Consider the following 15701-nt stretch of genomic DNA (forward strand, 5'->3'; position numbering starts at 1 on the left):
TCCCCTTACGATTACGTTCCTATTATGATTCATGCGTCTGTGCCTATCAGGCAATTTCACCTGATCTCTTTTGGCCGGCGCTGGTGGCCCAAACCATGTATGATAGTGTTTGTATTATGTACAAAATAGTCTAAAATCTGCAATTAAAGTACGTGTGCCTTCTGTAATCTTGCCTGCCACAAGCACAACTTCCTCCAAGGAAATACAAAGACCCTTATAGGGATTTGGTACCAGATATGGGACGGTAAGTTTACTCATGCCGACCTCTATCGAGCGAACATTATTGTCTCTCCCAGCAAATTCGGTCACATTCTTGCTATCATGGATTGGGCGCAAGCGGGGTATTATCTAGACTATCGGGAATATTGGCATGCGCTCTATACTTGCTGGTCTGAGAATGAAAGGCGACGAGAATGGATCGACAACTTTTCAGACCCACGAACGCGAGATTTTGAGGTCTATGCAGGATACAGTATGGCGATTGGTTCGGTATGAATTAGTCTCACTTTTGAAATAATGCTACATGCTACGCGCTGAGAGGAGACATAGCCAACCTTTTGCAAATACTCATCGTATAGGTAGATGTAAGGCCTATATGTTCTTAGAACCTTTTGCTGTATTTTCTTCGCCGTGAAACGCCTCAAGCCAAACAATACCGTCCGTCAGCCATGGCCTTATCGGATGCACGCTACGTAAAAGCGTGCGGGGATTCTTGTTTCAATTTTATAAGCTCGTAAGATAGACTGATTATTTAGGTGTCCAGTGTATAGTATCTCAATTCACACGCAATATACTAAAAGGACCAACCACCCATCGCATTCGTATACGAAAAACGAAGATATATAGGTAGAAGACACTAGAATGACCCAGGACCATCAGCCCCCAATGACCAATAGGGTATATCTAACACAATAAAATAAGGACAAGAGTAGGAAAATGACATGCCAAAATGCAGCAGGTTGAACAAAAGAGAAAATGATGTAATCTCAGAAGGAAGGTGGCATTTACATGTTAAGCATCCACAGGGCATAAATCACAACGAAAGATAATAGAACAAAAAAAATGACAACGGAGATATATGCACGTATATGGCAGTAGACTTCGAAGACCAGTGGACTACAGGGCTTCCTCAGCTGTCTTAAACTCTTCCCTGTCAGGCATATCTGGCCGATGAGACGTGGAGTTTCGACCATCTTTGCCGACAGCAGACGAATCATCTGCATCCGAGAGATGTACGCGTAGAGATGTGGTATCAGTGGAGACAGGGTCGCTGTCTCCACCGTTGATTACACCTACCACACCCTTGGCGCTTAGAACAGCGCGGGTGCTAGCAGCGTCAGGTGCAACAGGGGTGATTGCACTCGACTCCTTGTCACCACCGATTGTGCTGGCATCTTCGCCGGTATCTGACATGAACTCGCTCCGGCCAGTCACTGAGCCACCAACAGACGATGGTCGACCTCTCGGGTAGGATAGGGAAGCATCCGATGACATGGATAGGGTTCCTGCTGCGTGGAAGAGCGCCCTAGTGCTTGCATTCTCGTCTTTCAACTTCAGGTTGTCAACACCTGGCAGAATAAGGAGAGGGCCGCCACTTCTCTCTGACAAAGGCCGCACAGAAGTTGATTCAGAGGCACGGCCCGTCGCAGACTCTCCGTTTGACTGCTTCTTTTCGCTTGGGGCATCCCAGGTGACCGCTCCCGCTCCAGTTGAGGGCCTTTCGGCGACTATCTCAGACTTACTTTTGCCAGAATTGCCGGTCTGAAGGTTCGTGGAAGGCACACTCGAGTACGAACCAGCCTGTCCAGCATCTACACTGGTGCGAGTTGTACGGCGACCGGACTTTTCAACCTCATGTTCTATCTCCATGGTCCGTTCATCGTGCTTGCTGCCCCAGCCACTCCAGAGCATCAATCCGTAATTCTTTTTGGCGTGCCACTTCGGCAGTACACCTGGAGCCGCACGACGAGCAGCCAGAGAGCTTGGAGGCGGGCATTCACCCTCGAAGTCCTGGAAGCCATGTGCCATCTCTCGGAGGCGTCGGCTCTGGACCCGCAGCTTCTCTTTGGAGAACTTCTCGTCCCATTCATGCTTCGCCTCAAGCCATTTTTGAATCAGTGTTGGATTAATTGCACCAACCATTGAGGGCGGAATATTAAGTACTGGATAGGACGACGGCGGGTCGAGATGGTAAACACGTCCACGCTTGTCGACTCGTTGGCGAATCATGTATTGATCAAAAGCGGGCAGCGGATCGCCAGCCTTTCCAACAGATATCCCAGGTGGGAACGTCGGCTTTCTGGAGCCTGCAATGCCACGTGGGCTCTCTGAGTCGTCCGAGCCGCTGGATGAGACTGGCGAAACGATATTATGGTCCATGATTTCCACATCGGCCTTCTGGGCACGAGCCAACGCCCAGGAACCGAATTGGGAGATTGCGCGGAACATATACTTGGCTGGTCGGGTGAAGCTTAGCGTCGGGGCGACATGGCACAGGTTATCCCAGACTTGGAGCTGAACGTATGTTGGCTCGTATTTTGTCAATATTTCACGGTCAGGATCGAACTCGTCGAGATATACCTCGCCGGGTGGGTACGCTGTCGGGTTGGCCGCTTTATGGGCCACATAGAACTGTTCATCGCGAAGGGTCTCACCGCCACCGCTAATAATCTGAAGCGGCGGAAGACCTCCCAGTGATGGCTGAAGAATGGGCGACACCAGAGGATGGGATATCAGTTGATTAGTTGCGTACATCTGTATTTGATCTTTGAGTTCAATCGTTTTCCCTTCCAGGACAACACGGATATTGTCGGGTTCAGCATCCACGGTGCCTGGGTCTGGATTCTGCTGCATGCCCGGATAAGCATGCCCCTCCGCCGTAGGCTTCTTCTCGTGTATTGTATATCCGCGGACGGCAGTAATCTCGGCATCCCGATTCGCCGTCGGAACTACATCTTCGATATCCTTGGCTGTAAGAGTTTGCTGGCGAGATAGCTTTTTGATCTTCTGAATCTCGTCGGCATTGGGCGGAGGCCAGGCTGCGGAGGGCTTGTGCCGGAATCCGTAAGGGGGTATGTAGTCTCCAGGGTTGTCGTCGACAATGCTCGGGAATGAGTGCGTTAAATCGACCCATGGCGAAATGAGAATCGCGCCTGCGGGTAGTGGAATGCCCTGGTCTCGCATGATGACCAGCAGAGACAAGGTCATGCCACCACCTGCGGAATCGCCGGCTATGAGAATTTCCTTGGGGTCGTAGCTTTTCAGCAGCCATAGATAGGCGGCCATACAATCCTGCAGACCGCACGGGAAAGGAAACTGGGGCGCAAGACGATAGTCCGGCGCGAAGACGCGACCTTTCAACTTCCGAGCATGGCGTTGCAGCATGTAGCGATGGGTATCGACGCTACCAAAGAAGTACGCCCCCCCATGGATATACAGCATGATCCGGTTGTTGCGCTCATTGGACTTCTTCCTTTCGTTGTAATGGCTACGCATTTCAATCCATTCTCCCTTGAGATCATCGGCCGGCCCCCGCCATTGCCACCATTTTTCACCTCCAACACGCACAATGCCCTTGGGACCAAGTTGTTTAGAAAGCGCATCTGCTGCTGACGACAAAAATTCCTCGGGGATCGTAACGGGTTCTGTCCTCACCCAATGCGGGCTGGGGACCCACTGGCGCGTGAACGCCTGGAGGTCTTCAACGGAGTGCTTTGAAGCGTAACGCAGGAATTGGCGAATGATTTGAATGCCTTCATCGTAGGTGATGTGGACGGTTGGTTTGTTATGGTGCGACTTCCGATGCAGGTACTGCGGGCAGGCCAGATAGTCAGCATGAACGTGCATGTACGGTTCGTCTTCAGCGTCGACAGGTGACCCACATGAGCGATTAGAGTATGGATGACGGTAGGGGCCAAGGCTGCAGCCAGCGCGACTGTATGCAATGGCATTATCTCAACATTCACCCTGGAGGTTCAGGGAGAGGAGCTTTCAAGATGGGAGGTCAGTCGAGTTTCGCAGAATTCCAATCGACACAGCAGACCGAGGCCCTACGTCATCAGGGGATGCACGGAGCGAGGCCGAGCCACCGTGCAGATGATCAACGCCGAATGGAGTTCTCAGGTGCGGAGCAGCACCACTGCCAAGCGTGCGGGTGAATTGAGTGGCCCAAGCGGCCAGGGGGGAAGAAGCAACTCAACAACCAAGTGGGAATGGAGAAGTGTGAAACTCGCGATTCGAGTGGCTATTGGACCCTGCGGATTCCCCGGGATGAGAGGGATGAGAGGGATGATGTCACGAGACTGATATCGGCATTTACCAACAACACCTACACTCTCTGAATCAACCGATTGCCTTCATTTAGGCGCCTTAAATTCAGTCTAATTACTATCCGACGCAGTCCGTTGTCGTCTCCAGGACAGACTGATAATCACCATGTACAACAGACCAATCACTCCCGCCACAACTCCGTACGCAATCGCCGCGCCTTTGGGCACAGCGGAGCTGTCGACCCCAGTCAGTTGAAATCCAAGGCCCACATTGATCACTCCCAGAATGATCATGATTCTCCCAAACCAGCGGTGCAGATAGGCAAAACGGCCCTGACCGCCCGTCTTGCGGAAGTGTCGGTGCTGCAAAAAACCCATCCCAGGCTGGAAGAGCACGAGGCATGCGACAACCACGGTGCCGATGATCGGATGGTGATGGCTCAGAAGATACACATCTTTGGCCATCGCGACCCCGAGACCGAATCCTGCAATAGTCACGGCCAACGTGAGGAGCTGCAATGTTGCATGGACTCTCACAATGCCGGACGGGAAGATGTGAAGCGCCAACGCGAATACCGGAAACAGCAACACGAATGCGACCGTCATGAGCACTGCATGAGCGGTCCTCTTCTTGTCAAACCCTTCATGGTCGAAGATCTCCGTTTGCGCCCTCGTGATAGAGGCCCGATCTAAATCGATGAACGGATTATCACTGTCCGCGCCCGTGGCTTTCAAGAGGTTGACGAAAAAGGTGCCAAAGGCGTCGTGCTCTCTGAGGGTTGCCGTCATACTGGCCGTATTCAACGGCTTCCCGTATTTCACAGCCCAGATCCAGGGACTGAAAGGGTTGGCCGGGTTCTCGGTGCCTCCTTCCCAGGTGATACAGCTGTCACATCGGACATTGGCAGTAATGGCTCCCTCATAGACGCCGCTGCCAGCAATGAGTGAAGCTTGTGCGTACTTGTTGTACAACGGCTGATAGTGACCCTTTCCTGCTCGCGGAGAAAGAGTCACATTGTCTCCTGAGGTATACACCACGAACATGTTGGCACCATGCATCGCAGCCCCCTGTCCCAGAGCGACCCACTGCACAAGACGTGTAGAGTTCAACTGGAAATATATGGGTCCCAGGCTGAGGTTAGCCGTGCCTTGAGGAACACGGATTGTGTATGTGAGCTGATCATCTTCGAAGGGAGCGTAACCCTGGAACTGAGCTGCAACGCAGATAGCCCAGCGCAGCCAGCAAAGGAGATGCGGTTTCGGCATTTTCATGATATGGAATCCGTTCTTGTCCACTGAAAGAGGGGGCTACAATGCCCATAAATAATCCGGCACTGGTGACCGGTTGAAACCGTTACACAGCATCCCCTGTTGACAAGACCTGGTCTATGTCAGCTGAATCCCCGCAGCCAATGTTGCTGCGAGGCCAGTTCTTCCGATTTACTGCCCGTAGGCTGTTGCAGCACACTGAGACTGGTGTGACCAAGTGGTACTCAGGCTAAACACTTTTAAATTCGGGAGTGTGCGAAAGTCCGTGCATCCAACCCAGAAAAGAGCCCCGAAGAGAAGGATGCCTCCGATAAGAATTGGAAGGAGACGTACATCAAGCACTGCGTTTCCATGATTTTGCCTCACGGCTCGTTCGTACCGAGGCTGATTTCCAAATTTAATGATAACGGCACAATGCATCCCGATCAAAATGCTAAGAATGGAATCGTTGACAGAAACAAGCCATGCTCGCTAAAAGCAACCACGTCACCCTGGACCTGTTAACGCCGATATCAATTCCCTCCAATCGCGTGCCATCGGTATTCTGCAATTGGACAATTAGACCTTGCTCCATATAGTACAGGTGATCTAATATTCCCTGGAATGTGATTCAGACCTCTTGCACAATTTGATCGCTTTTTTATCGCGCTCTGTTTGTTTGCTTTCTTTTGCCCTTTCTGGTCTGGCATTTTGAGGTCTAGGGAATCCGCACCACGAGGGTGAGGGCAATCCAATACCGAGAACGGGAAGTTTAAAATAGTTCATATCGAACTACTTCTATTCACGTGTGCGGAGGGCATAACAAAACGCCTGTTGTGCTCAAATTAAATCGGGGCTATATCGCAGTACAACAACTCCTAGTATTCATATTAAATGAGGGCTCCACGATGTTTACAAAGCACTATCAGCGGGCGTAAGTTCGAAGCCAATGATCATCCAAGAAAGTTACTGAGGTTCAGACATTCGGTAAACACAGAGCAAGATACGAAAGCGATTCATAAGAGGGGCGACGGTAGATGAGCAACCCCTGGCTCCGGTTTGTTTGTTCAAGGATCATGGAGAGACGTAAATCACATCACTGATCCACGGCGGTTTGGGGCTTTGGTGTTAGCAAGTACCCTCGGATTGTTCGATATGTGGTTCGGCACCGAAGTGTTGGGGACCTCCTTTTCTCGGCGCCGAGACCATCGCGTCCAGTCCTCAAGACAGTAGTCCCGCAATATATTTATATACATATCCGAGAGATACAGCGATTATTTCTCTGGCGTGTTCAGTCTATCTACAAGAGAAAGGTTGGACTCTTCTTCAGGGTCATATTACTTGATTTCTGCCATTCTGGTACACATAAACCGTACTATGTCCGATCACCAACATAGCGACGAACCTGGGCCTTCAGGTCCCAATCAGCTCAAGGCCAAGCAAGAGGCCATGGAAAAGGGTCAATCTGAAGAGAAACCCTTAGTTGGCCCAAATCTTGCCTTACTTATGGCTGCATTGATCAGCTCCATGTTCCTTGTTGCATTAGTGAGTTATAAACCTCCCTTTCCCCTTTCCTACCTTCATACTAATATTTTTCAACATTAGGATCGTACAATAATCGCAACTGCTGTTCCCAAAATTTCCGATCACTTCCACGCCATTGATGACATCAGCTGGTACGCCAGTGCCTACCTGCTGACCAGCAGCGCGACGCAGCTTATCTGGGGTCGCATTTATACCTTCTATTCAGCCAAGATTCTATTCTTGACAGCAATCGTTGTCTTTGAGATGGGCTCTGCACTTTGTGGTGCAGCCCCCAATTCCAAGTCATTCATCGTCGGTCGAGCTATTGCTGGGATGGGCTCAGCGGGTATCTTCAACGGATCCACAGTCATCATCTCCCAGGTGGTGCCACTACACAAACGACCAATGTATATTGGCCTCATGGGGTCTACCTTTGGCGTATCATCAATTGTTGGACCACTGCTTGGGGGCGTATTTACCGATCGGGTGACATGGAGATGGTGTTTCTATATCAAGTGAGTTTCAATGGACCCCCTCATGCTATGAAAGCCAAGCGATCCTGACCATTATTTCTTCCTAGTCTTCCAATCGGAGGAATTGCCCTTATCATTATCGCGTTTTCCCTCCAAGAGCCCTCACGTTCTTCGACAACTGCTCTGAAGCGTCAGCTCATCCGACTTGATCCTTTGGGAACAGTCTTGTTCTTGCCTGGGGTAATCTGCCTGCTTCTCGCGCTGCAATGGGGCGGAACTACCTACGGCTGGAGCAATACTCGCATCATTGTATTACTCCTCCTAGCGGGTATTCTACTCGCTGCCTTCGGAGCAGTCCAAGCCTGGTGCAAAGATGACGCAACAATTCCACCACGGATAATCAAGCAACGTAGCGTTGCATTTGGCGCAGTATATACCTCGTGCATTTCTGGAGCTATGATCTCCATGCTTTATACCCTACCTCTATGGTTCCAGGGAGTCAAGGGCACGAGTGCGGTACAGTCTGGGTTGGATACTATCCCAATGGTGCTGTCGCTTGTTGTAGCCAGCATTTTGTCCGGTGCGACAATTTCGCGCACAGGATATTATGTGCCTTTTATGTTCATCGCATCTTTATTGATGGCAACCAGCTCGGGCATGATCACCACCTTCAAAACTGAAACGGGCCACTCGGCCTGGATCGGCTACCAGGCATTGTTCGGTTTAGGCTTGGGATCCGGCATGCAACAACCGACGATGGCCGCCCAGACTGTGCTGGATCAAGCAGATGTTCCCATCGGAGTTGCGTTGATGTTTTTGTTCCAATCCCTTGGTGGCGCTGTCTGGGTCGCCGTCAGTCAAAATCTCTACACCAATTACATTGCCACCGAGCTGCCTAGCATCTCGGGTATCAACCCGGAAGCAATTCTCGCAGCCGGAGCAACGGAACTTGCAAAGCTGGTACCTGCGGACAAGCTCCATGCCGTGCTAGTGATCTACAATGCTGCGTTGCATAGAGCCTTCTTCGTCCCAGTAGCGCTGTCTTGTGTGATGATCCTACCCGCCCTGGGAATGGAATGGCGCAATGTCAAGCGCGAAAGTGAAAAGCGAGAAAAGGAGAAACTCAGTTCGGAGAAAGAGTCGGAAGCGCCGATAAAGAGAACTTCTGATGTCGAGAAGATTATATAAGGTTCAGGGTCTTGTACATCACGCTGGATATTTAGGGAGCGTAGCCGGGCATAGTTCCCTTTCACATCGCCATTCATTCATTCATATGCAGAACTTTGTGCTCCCCAAAATTAACTTGACTTAAAGCTTTTTCCTGAGGCTCCACGAGGTCCGCCTCTCGACTTCACATGTCTAGGCTATCTCCGATCGGTGATGTAGTAGTTCTGAGTTGTTTACTGTTCCAGCCCACTCACTCTCACAAAATCTAGGCTGCTTACTTTTTGCTTCTCAGTTCAAACATAATCTTGACCATATCCAGTGTTTCTTTTCGTCCATTCTCAAATAATTTAATTGTAGTCGGCAATGTTTTAACGGCTCCCGAGCCTCGACCGATTGCCCATTTCGGACGTGGATCATCTCCGCTCGCCGAGACGATCTTCCACCGGAACGTGTCGAATAGCCCACGCGCGAGAGTGCGCGGTACAAGAAGCTCATTCTCAAGCTAGAAATGACGATCAACACTGTCCGCCCGACTTCACTCTGTCGGCTAAGCAACAACTTATTGTTGGATCGGGTTCCACTATGGGCTTGAAAAATCAGGAAAGGCATTGGCGAGCATTGGAGCAAGTGAATTCGCTGTAGGAGTCAATTCGGGGTCCATACTGGGGAAATTTCCAGACCTCATATTGCAGATCGATGATACCATCTCGCCTATTTCCTTAGCGGAACCGGCACGCTGGGTCTGTGTTCAAGAACTTAATGATCCTCACGGTGATTTGCACTAGAGGCAGGGCGGCAAATTCTGCAGGATCCTGCACAGAGATGCGGGTATCAGAAATAATAAATATTTAGGACATGACGGCTCATATATTAGAAAAAAGTAGGTAATCAGCAGGTATGCCTGGTCAAGTAGATACAGAAAGGGTCATATATAGAGTGACTGCCCTGTGGAGCGACAAAGAATCACACAGCATAAGCTCAGACACCTAAAGGCTCCGGTGCGTGCTCCTATCCATGTAATCTGCAGGGTTTGCGGGCTCCCGGGAGATCTCAATGGTGGTTTCCTGGTACACACCACCATATTTGGTCAATTCCACATCGTTCTTGGGAACAATGTCCTCAGTTGAGCCCTCGAATGGATTGTGTCGGGTCTCCCTGTCAACAGTAGGCAGGCTCCGCCGGAACTTCGAACCCAGTCGAGATACCATGCGAAATCCTCCCTTTCGGGAGCGAGATGCACCACCGGCGGCGGCGGAGATGTTGGCTTGCCAGTGGGAGTCAGCGTAATCGTAGGTGCGGTCGGCGGTGCTGTGTTCAGTATTTATGAGCAGGTGGCGACGGGTGATGGTATAGACAACCACATCCATAAATCCAGAAAAGGCCATAAAGCAGCCAGCAACACCAAAGTAGGTCTGACTGGGGGGTAACCACGAGCGGTCGCCATGCGGCCGGCAGCAAGTGGCAGCGACAGGACCAGGTAAACGAACGGGTAGATCACCATGTAGATGACGACTTGGTTGAGACGGTGCAAACTCTCCTGTTGGCCACGGCGTAGCTGCTTCGCTTGCGTCATACGGCGCCGGAGGTAGAAGAACATAATTGCATATAGGACGATTGTGCCGAATTCGGAAAGAAAAATCCAGAAGTAGTGACCCCAGAGTCGTTCGTTCTCGTGCTCTGGACTCAGCCAGCACTGTAAAATGAAGCGAATCAGTCCACTAGTCCTCAAGCATGAAGCAAATAGGAGTTCATACCCAATTGGCCTCTGAGATGACAAAAACCTTAGAGCCGTATAGACCAACGGGAATAAATCCCAAAACGAGGATGAACACCCATAACCCGATCACACAGTACACAAAGGTCTTGAATGGCAGTTGACTGCCACGCAGCACCACGGCACAGGTGTGAAGAGCAATCGACAGGACGAATAGCCCACTGCCGGCGTCACCTGTCTGAATCCACCATCCTTGCAAATAGCAGGCGGCTTCGCCAAAATGAACACTGCCACGAGACGCCCAATGCAAACTGATCAAGAAGGCAATGGCTTGCTGCAGGTCCACGAATAGGAGGTTGTAGATAAGCACCACGTATTGGTTCTGAGCGAGCGGGCGCTTGTAGTATCGCTGCCAGTAGATGAATCGATAGGTAAGGAATGACAAGAGGCCAAATGTGGACCCCAAAGAGAATAAGGCTATCACTCCCATGGCAATAAAGAGCGACCGGTCGCTACCCTCCAGGGGGGACTCGTCACGAAACTCCCAGCGACGAGCGACGGACGAGTCGCCACCGCTGGCGTACAGAGAACGTAGAGCGTGGGTTAGCATGGCCATGACTGTAGGACCCTAGGCCGTGTCCCCGTGGAAGGAAAAGACGATCAGAGGAGTTAGGCCAGCATTTGTATAAGAGAACAGCATCTGTGGGCACAGCTCTTCGCCAGAGTCCTGAAGCAGTGAAGCGGCCTGCACCCTATCCAATTCTCCACTATGTTGTACTTATCAGAGCAAAGCTTGGCCTATGTCCTAGCGTCAGCTCCTCAGTCAGTCCTCATCAACCATCCAGGAGAAAGAAGAGGGGGGAGGGGGCAAGTCCCATGGTACGCCACCGGCATAGTGGCTATATAGTCCGGAAGAAGATTGTGAAGGAGAACACCGTGCACTTGTTTGGAGAGGGTGGCCAGCCGACGGCTCTCGGCTGTGTACCCGGTGTATGGTTCCCAGCATGGAGGAGCATCTCTGCCAAGCCTGATCTCCACCTTTTCAAGCGCGATAGGGTATGGTGGCAACGTGCTCAGGAACATGCGGCATCGATCGCCTGTCAAAATTGAATTTAAGATTCGCCGGTGCGAAATCAAGCGCTTGAGTTCCCAGGGGGCCCTCGTGGGACCCAGGCGGTGCCCGCCATTGTCCAGCCATAGTGGATTCCACTCGTATTCGCCCGCGATCGGGGGAGGGGAGACGAAAATAACAAGATCCAATTGGCACAATGTCCTTCTGCTGACAGGTTTCGCTTCAGTGCCGAGACATTAGCTCGGTGTTTAGTCGACAGCCACGTGAAGAAAGCGGCAGGCGCCAACGCAACCATAAAATTATTCAGATCCCGAAGGTTTCAAGATGGCCTATGTGCGGGCTCAGGAGAAGGCGGGAAGCAAATGCCAAGGCAAAAGGAGGGAAGAAGCCGATCAACCGGAGCACTCCCAGCTGTTAATTGACACTGTCCCCAATGCTAGCTTTAAGAGAGGTTCATCTTACTGGGGCGACGAAGGATAAAACCCGGGGTCCAATAATTGGGCCAGAGGGGTTCGAGCCCGACGAAGCGGATTTTTCATGCGCACACATATCCGGGGCTAGACTCTAAAGGATAAAGTCGTGTTATTACGGGGCGTTTCGTAGCGACCGCTCCTTTGCACCGGTCGTGCATAATGACTGTTGGTGCCTAGTTGGTACAGGGAGAAGACAAGGTCGGCCATCCAAGTCATGAGAGATGCACGATGGCGATTATGGGCGAGTTCTGAACAAACGATCTCCAGCAACTGGGGGCTATGTGGGTTTGAGAAGCATCACGTGGTACATGAGTTGAACGAAATAGGAGAAATGTCGCATGTGGAAAGGGACCGAGTAGCGGAGATGGACTGGAAGACGAAGATTAGATTAGAAGAATGGCAGGGAACAGACACTTTGGCATCATGATTCCCTTCTTTCCCTGTCTTCTTCAAGAACGTCTCCGTGGCGCAATTGGTTAGCGCGTCTGACTGTTAATCAGGAGGTTGGAAGTTCGAGCCTTCCCGGGGACGTTTATTTTTGTTTTTCTTTTTTTCCCTCTCTCACCTTCATCTCTGTTGGACTGTGACAGCCATATGAGTTTTTTCCCCGTTCAGTTTCAAATTCTACTTCATGCTCCGGCTCAGATTAGTCCAGGTGCGGCCGTGTTATGAAGTTCCCATTCCGTCCGCCTGGTGAATGTAACATCATCTATCACCAGCCCGCAAGTATCGCCCACACCGCTCAAGGCACACCCTACAAGTACACGGTGACATGAAAAACAGCGGGCTCGTAGGAATTCAGCTTCGTGTAGATGCAGTTTTGGGCTATGCATATGATCATCCTCAACCACACCATATTCCCTCTCCGGCCAAGATTTTAGGCATCAGATGTCTCAGGCTTTCGCTCTCTGCCCGCATTCTCCCGCCCCGCACGGGTGGCCTGTCCTGTGATGCAGCTTTTTCTCGTCAACCATGGCCGCAAGGTCACCTGTTGATGAAAGGGTATCCGCTTGATGTCTAAGACCTGCACCAGATGCAGTCGGCTTTTTGCATGGCGCTGAAAATAGTAGCATGCCCGGGTTGCCTGATATCCATCCGGTGCTATATATATATAAACACCACAACAGGGGACATGAAGTAGGTATACATCAGCCAAAAACTCAATCCATTCCTCGTCCACCTTGGTCACCTGGACCTTCAAAGATACCTTAATCACCGGCTCGATTGGGACACTCTGATTTACCATGAAGTCTGTTATCGCTCTGTCCTGCGCCATACTGGCTTCCCTCAACCTCGCCGTCGCTGTCCCAGCACCCGCCCCGAACAGCAATGCAGCTGCCGAGGGAGTGTCCGTCTCGGTCTCCTACGACCCAGTCTATGATGTCTCCGGATCCTCTGTGAACACCGTTGCTTGCGGCAGTGTCCTCAGCAGCACATATTCCACCTTCGGGCAGCTACCCGGTTTCCCTCACATAGGTGGTGCCCTCACCGTCTCTGGCAGCGGCAGCCCTAGCTGCGGCAAATGCTACCAGCTGCACTACACCGGCAATGGAATCGACGAGACGATCACCGTTCTCGGCATCGACACCGCCCCTGGCGGGTTCAACATTGGTCTCCAGGCCATGAATGATCTCACCAACGGCCAGGCGGAGCAGCTGGGCCGTGTGCAGGCCACCTATACCGAGGTTGATGCTTCTCAGTGCGCCTGAGCATTGGAAAGGGAACCATAGCATGCGCACAGGGGGCTATAATAGCAGAAATACTGTCCATGTATGAACGCTTGATATGAGATGGAGTGGGATGGGATGCATGAGGAGTTTGTCAAATACATTTCGGTTAGAATGTCTAGTATAATTTACAATCATAGGGTGGTCAACTGATCACCTCAAGCATTTCCTCTATACGTCCAAACTTATCCCGGACCTTGCCTTTTCGTTGGCCACGCTCACGTTCGGCAGCATCAATACGTTGCCAGTCTTGCCAGGACGTCGGTCGAAGACCAAGGCGGGCAGCCTCGGGCTTGACTCCATCCCAACCAAGGCCACTGCTTTGTTCGGGGGCCCTGAGGAGAGAGCCAGAGCCGTTGTGGTCTGCCAGATCTTTCATCAGGCTATCCGCGGTGGTAAACGCATCGGTCATGGTGGACGCAATGACACCGGTTGGGCCTCGCTTGACCCACCCAGCACAGTACAGGCCGGGTAGATGGCTTATCAAAGAGCCGTCGGGCAGTTTGTGGGATTCGCCGGAGCCTGACAGGCTCTTAACCCGACCGAACCCGTCATTGGGAATTATTCCACGATGAGAATCAAATTCAATTCCCAGGTCCTCTAGTCCAGGCAGAGGAAGCGACTTGTAGCCGACACTGCGGAAGAAGACGCTAGAAGGTAGATTTACCATAGCACGCTTCCCACTGGACAAATACTTCGGCGTGACCTTGGAGGTGGGGTTGTAAGGATCCGCGGGGTCGAGCTCGTTGCGGGAGAATTTGGCATGTGTGAGGCGGTACGGGTGCATAGGTGACCAGTGAAGAGAATCAGGAGAGAGAAGGAAGTCTAGCGACCACGATTTGGTCGCTGTCTGAGGATCATTGGCAGAGCCCTTGGCAAGAAGCTGCATCAGTCGCTTCTGTGCCCGAGGTAATCCGTTGACGACGTCCTCGGGAGGAAACACATCTTTTGGGATGGGATGGAAGGAGACAGACGGAAGCTGGAGAAGCTCTCGAATCTCCTTGATGGTGAAAGAAGCCTACTAACCGATTAGAATCCACCTCAGACATTGATACATTTATTCTACTCACCTGCAGCGGTCCTCGGCGACCAACGACTCGCACGCGCTTGATTCGGCTCTTCGAGAGCGCCTCCAGAGCATAGTCGGTAATGTCAGTGCTTCGAAGTGCTTCAACGTCGGAAAGTAGTATTCTAGCGACATCGAGTGCTACATTACCCTGCCCAACAATAACGACATCCTCGCCACTGGTCAGGTCTGGCTGGAGATCCCGATGCTCCGGGAGGCCATTGTACCAGCCAACAAAGGATCGGGCCGAGTACACGCTACGCAAAGCTTTTTCTCCAGGAATTCCTAGCTCTTTGTCCTTGGAAGCTCCGTATGCAAAGAGGATGGCATCGTAGTGAGGCTTGAGTACAGCGAGAGGCAGGTCGTTGCCGAGGTCAATGTTGCCGATAAAGTTGAAGCGCGGGGAAGTTGCGACCTCTGTGAATTTTTCTTCACAATTCTTTGGCAAAAAATTAGCCCCATGTTACCATGGCCTGCAGATAGGTATATTGCGACTTCTCGACCGCAATTGCATGCGCGGCGCATTGCCGGGTACACACCTTTACTTCGGGATGATCCGGAGCCACACCATACCGAGCCAACCCAAACGGCACGGGGAGTTTTTCGTACATATCAACCATCGCATCCTGCTGTTTGCTCAGCAGACGCGCAGCTGCGTAGAATCCTGCAGGACCGGAGCCCACAATCGCGACGCGAACAGGCCGGTTAACTTGAGCGGCATGACTGCTTAGGCGGTGGGACCCCGAGTAAGATGACACTGCCTTAGTCCGTAGCATAGACCGGCGACTCACTCGCGCTGTACACTGGGCACGGACAAAGGCCCGGTCCAGCATGGTGTGCATGAAGGTGTGAGGCACGACCGGGTGAATCATCCGGAGCTGTTCTTCGGAGTCAACCACGGAAAAGAGGTTGAAGCTTATCGCTTATCAGATCGCCTCCAACACAACCCACACGTGACCTTATCAGGGT

The 15701-nt window shown here is 51.7% G+C and overlaps 6 protein-coding genes across 6 annotated transcripts; 2 read left to right on the plus strand and 4 right to left on the minus strand.

Moving 5' to 3' along the window:
- Positions 1–1116: 1116 nt before the first annotated feature.
- Positions 1117–3846, minus strand: N7482_001695 (uncharacterized protein; the record flags this gene model as incomplete). Its single annotated transcript, XM_056683820.1, has 1 exon — positions 1117–3846. The coding sequence occupies one exon, from the start codon at positions 3844–3846 to the stop codon at positions 1117–1119; it is 2730 nt and encodes a 909-aa protein (XP_056547426.1).
- A 533-nt stretch (positions 3847–4379) lies between these two features.
- On the minus strand, positions 4380–5534 carry N7482_001696 (cytochrome and DOMON domain-containing protein; the record flags this gene model as incomplete). The annotated part of the gene is made up of 1 exon (XM_056683821.1): positions 4380–5534. The coding sequence occupies one exon, from the start codon at positions 5532–5534 to the stop codon at positions 4380–4382; it is 1155 nt and encodes a 384-aa protein (XP_056547427.1).
- Positions 5535–6893: 1359 nt separating this feature from the next.
- N7482_001697 (MDR family MFS transporter) lies at positions 6894–8701 on the plus strand (the record flags this gene model as incomplete). The annotated part of the gene is made up of 3 exons (XM_056683822.1): positions 6894–7061; positions 7122–7555; positions 7621–8701. The coding sequence occupies 3 exons, from the start codon at positions 6894–6896 to the stop codon at positions 8699–8701; spliced, it is 1683 nt and encodes a 560-aa protein (XP_056547428.1).
- A 965-nt stretch (positions 8702–9666) lies between these two features.
- Positions 9667–11010, minus strand: gprD (the record flags this gene model as incomplete). Its single annotated transcript, XM_056683823.1, has 3 exons — positions 9667–10096; positions 10168–10373; positions 10435–11010. 3 exons carry the CDS (start codon positions 11008–11010, stop codon positions 9667–9669), a joined length of 1212 nt encoding a protein of 403 aa, XP_056547429.1.
- Positions 11011–13183: 2173 nt separating this feature from the next.
- Positions 13184–13648, plus strand: aspf13 (allergenic cerato-platanin Asp F13; the record flags this gene model as incomplete). Its single annotated transcript, XM_056683824.1, has 1 exon — positions 13184–13648. The coding sequence occupies one exon, from the start codon at positions 13184–13186 to the stop codon at positions 13646–13648; it is 465 nt and encodes a 154-aa protein (XP_056547430.1).
- A 163-nt stretch (positions 13649–13811) lies between these two features.
- On the minus strand, positions 13812–15565 carry N7482_001700 (NADPH-adrenodoxin reductase; the record flags this gene model as incomplete). The annotated part of the gene is made up of 3 exons (XM_056683825.1): positions 13812–14684; positions 14737–15171; positions 15272–15565. 3 exons carry the CDS (start codon positions 15563–15565, stop codon positions 13812–13814), a joined length of 1602 nt encoding a protein of 533 aa, XP_056547431.1.
- Positions 15566–15701: the final 136 nt, after the last annotated feature.

The sequence above is a fragment of the Penicillium canariense genome (assembly GCF_028826845.1).
Source record: "Penicillium canariense strain IBT 26290 chromosome Unknown utg000001l_segment0_segment0, whole genome shotgun sequence".
Classification (NCBI taxonomy): domain Eukaryota; kingdom Fungi; phylum Ascomycota; class Eurotiomycetes; order Eurotiales; family Aspergillaceae; genus Penicillium; species Penicillium canariense.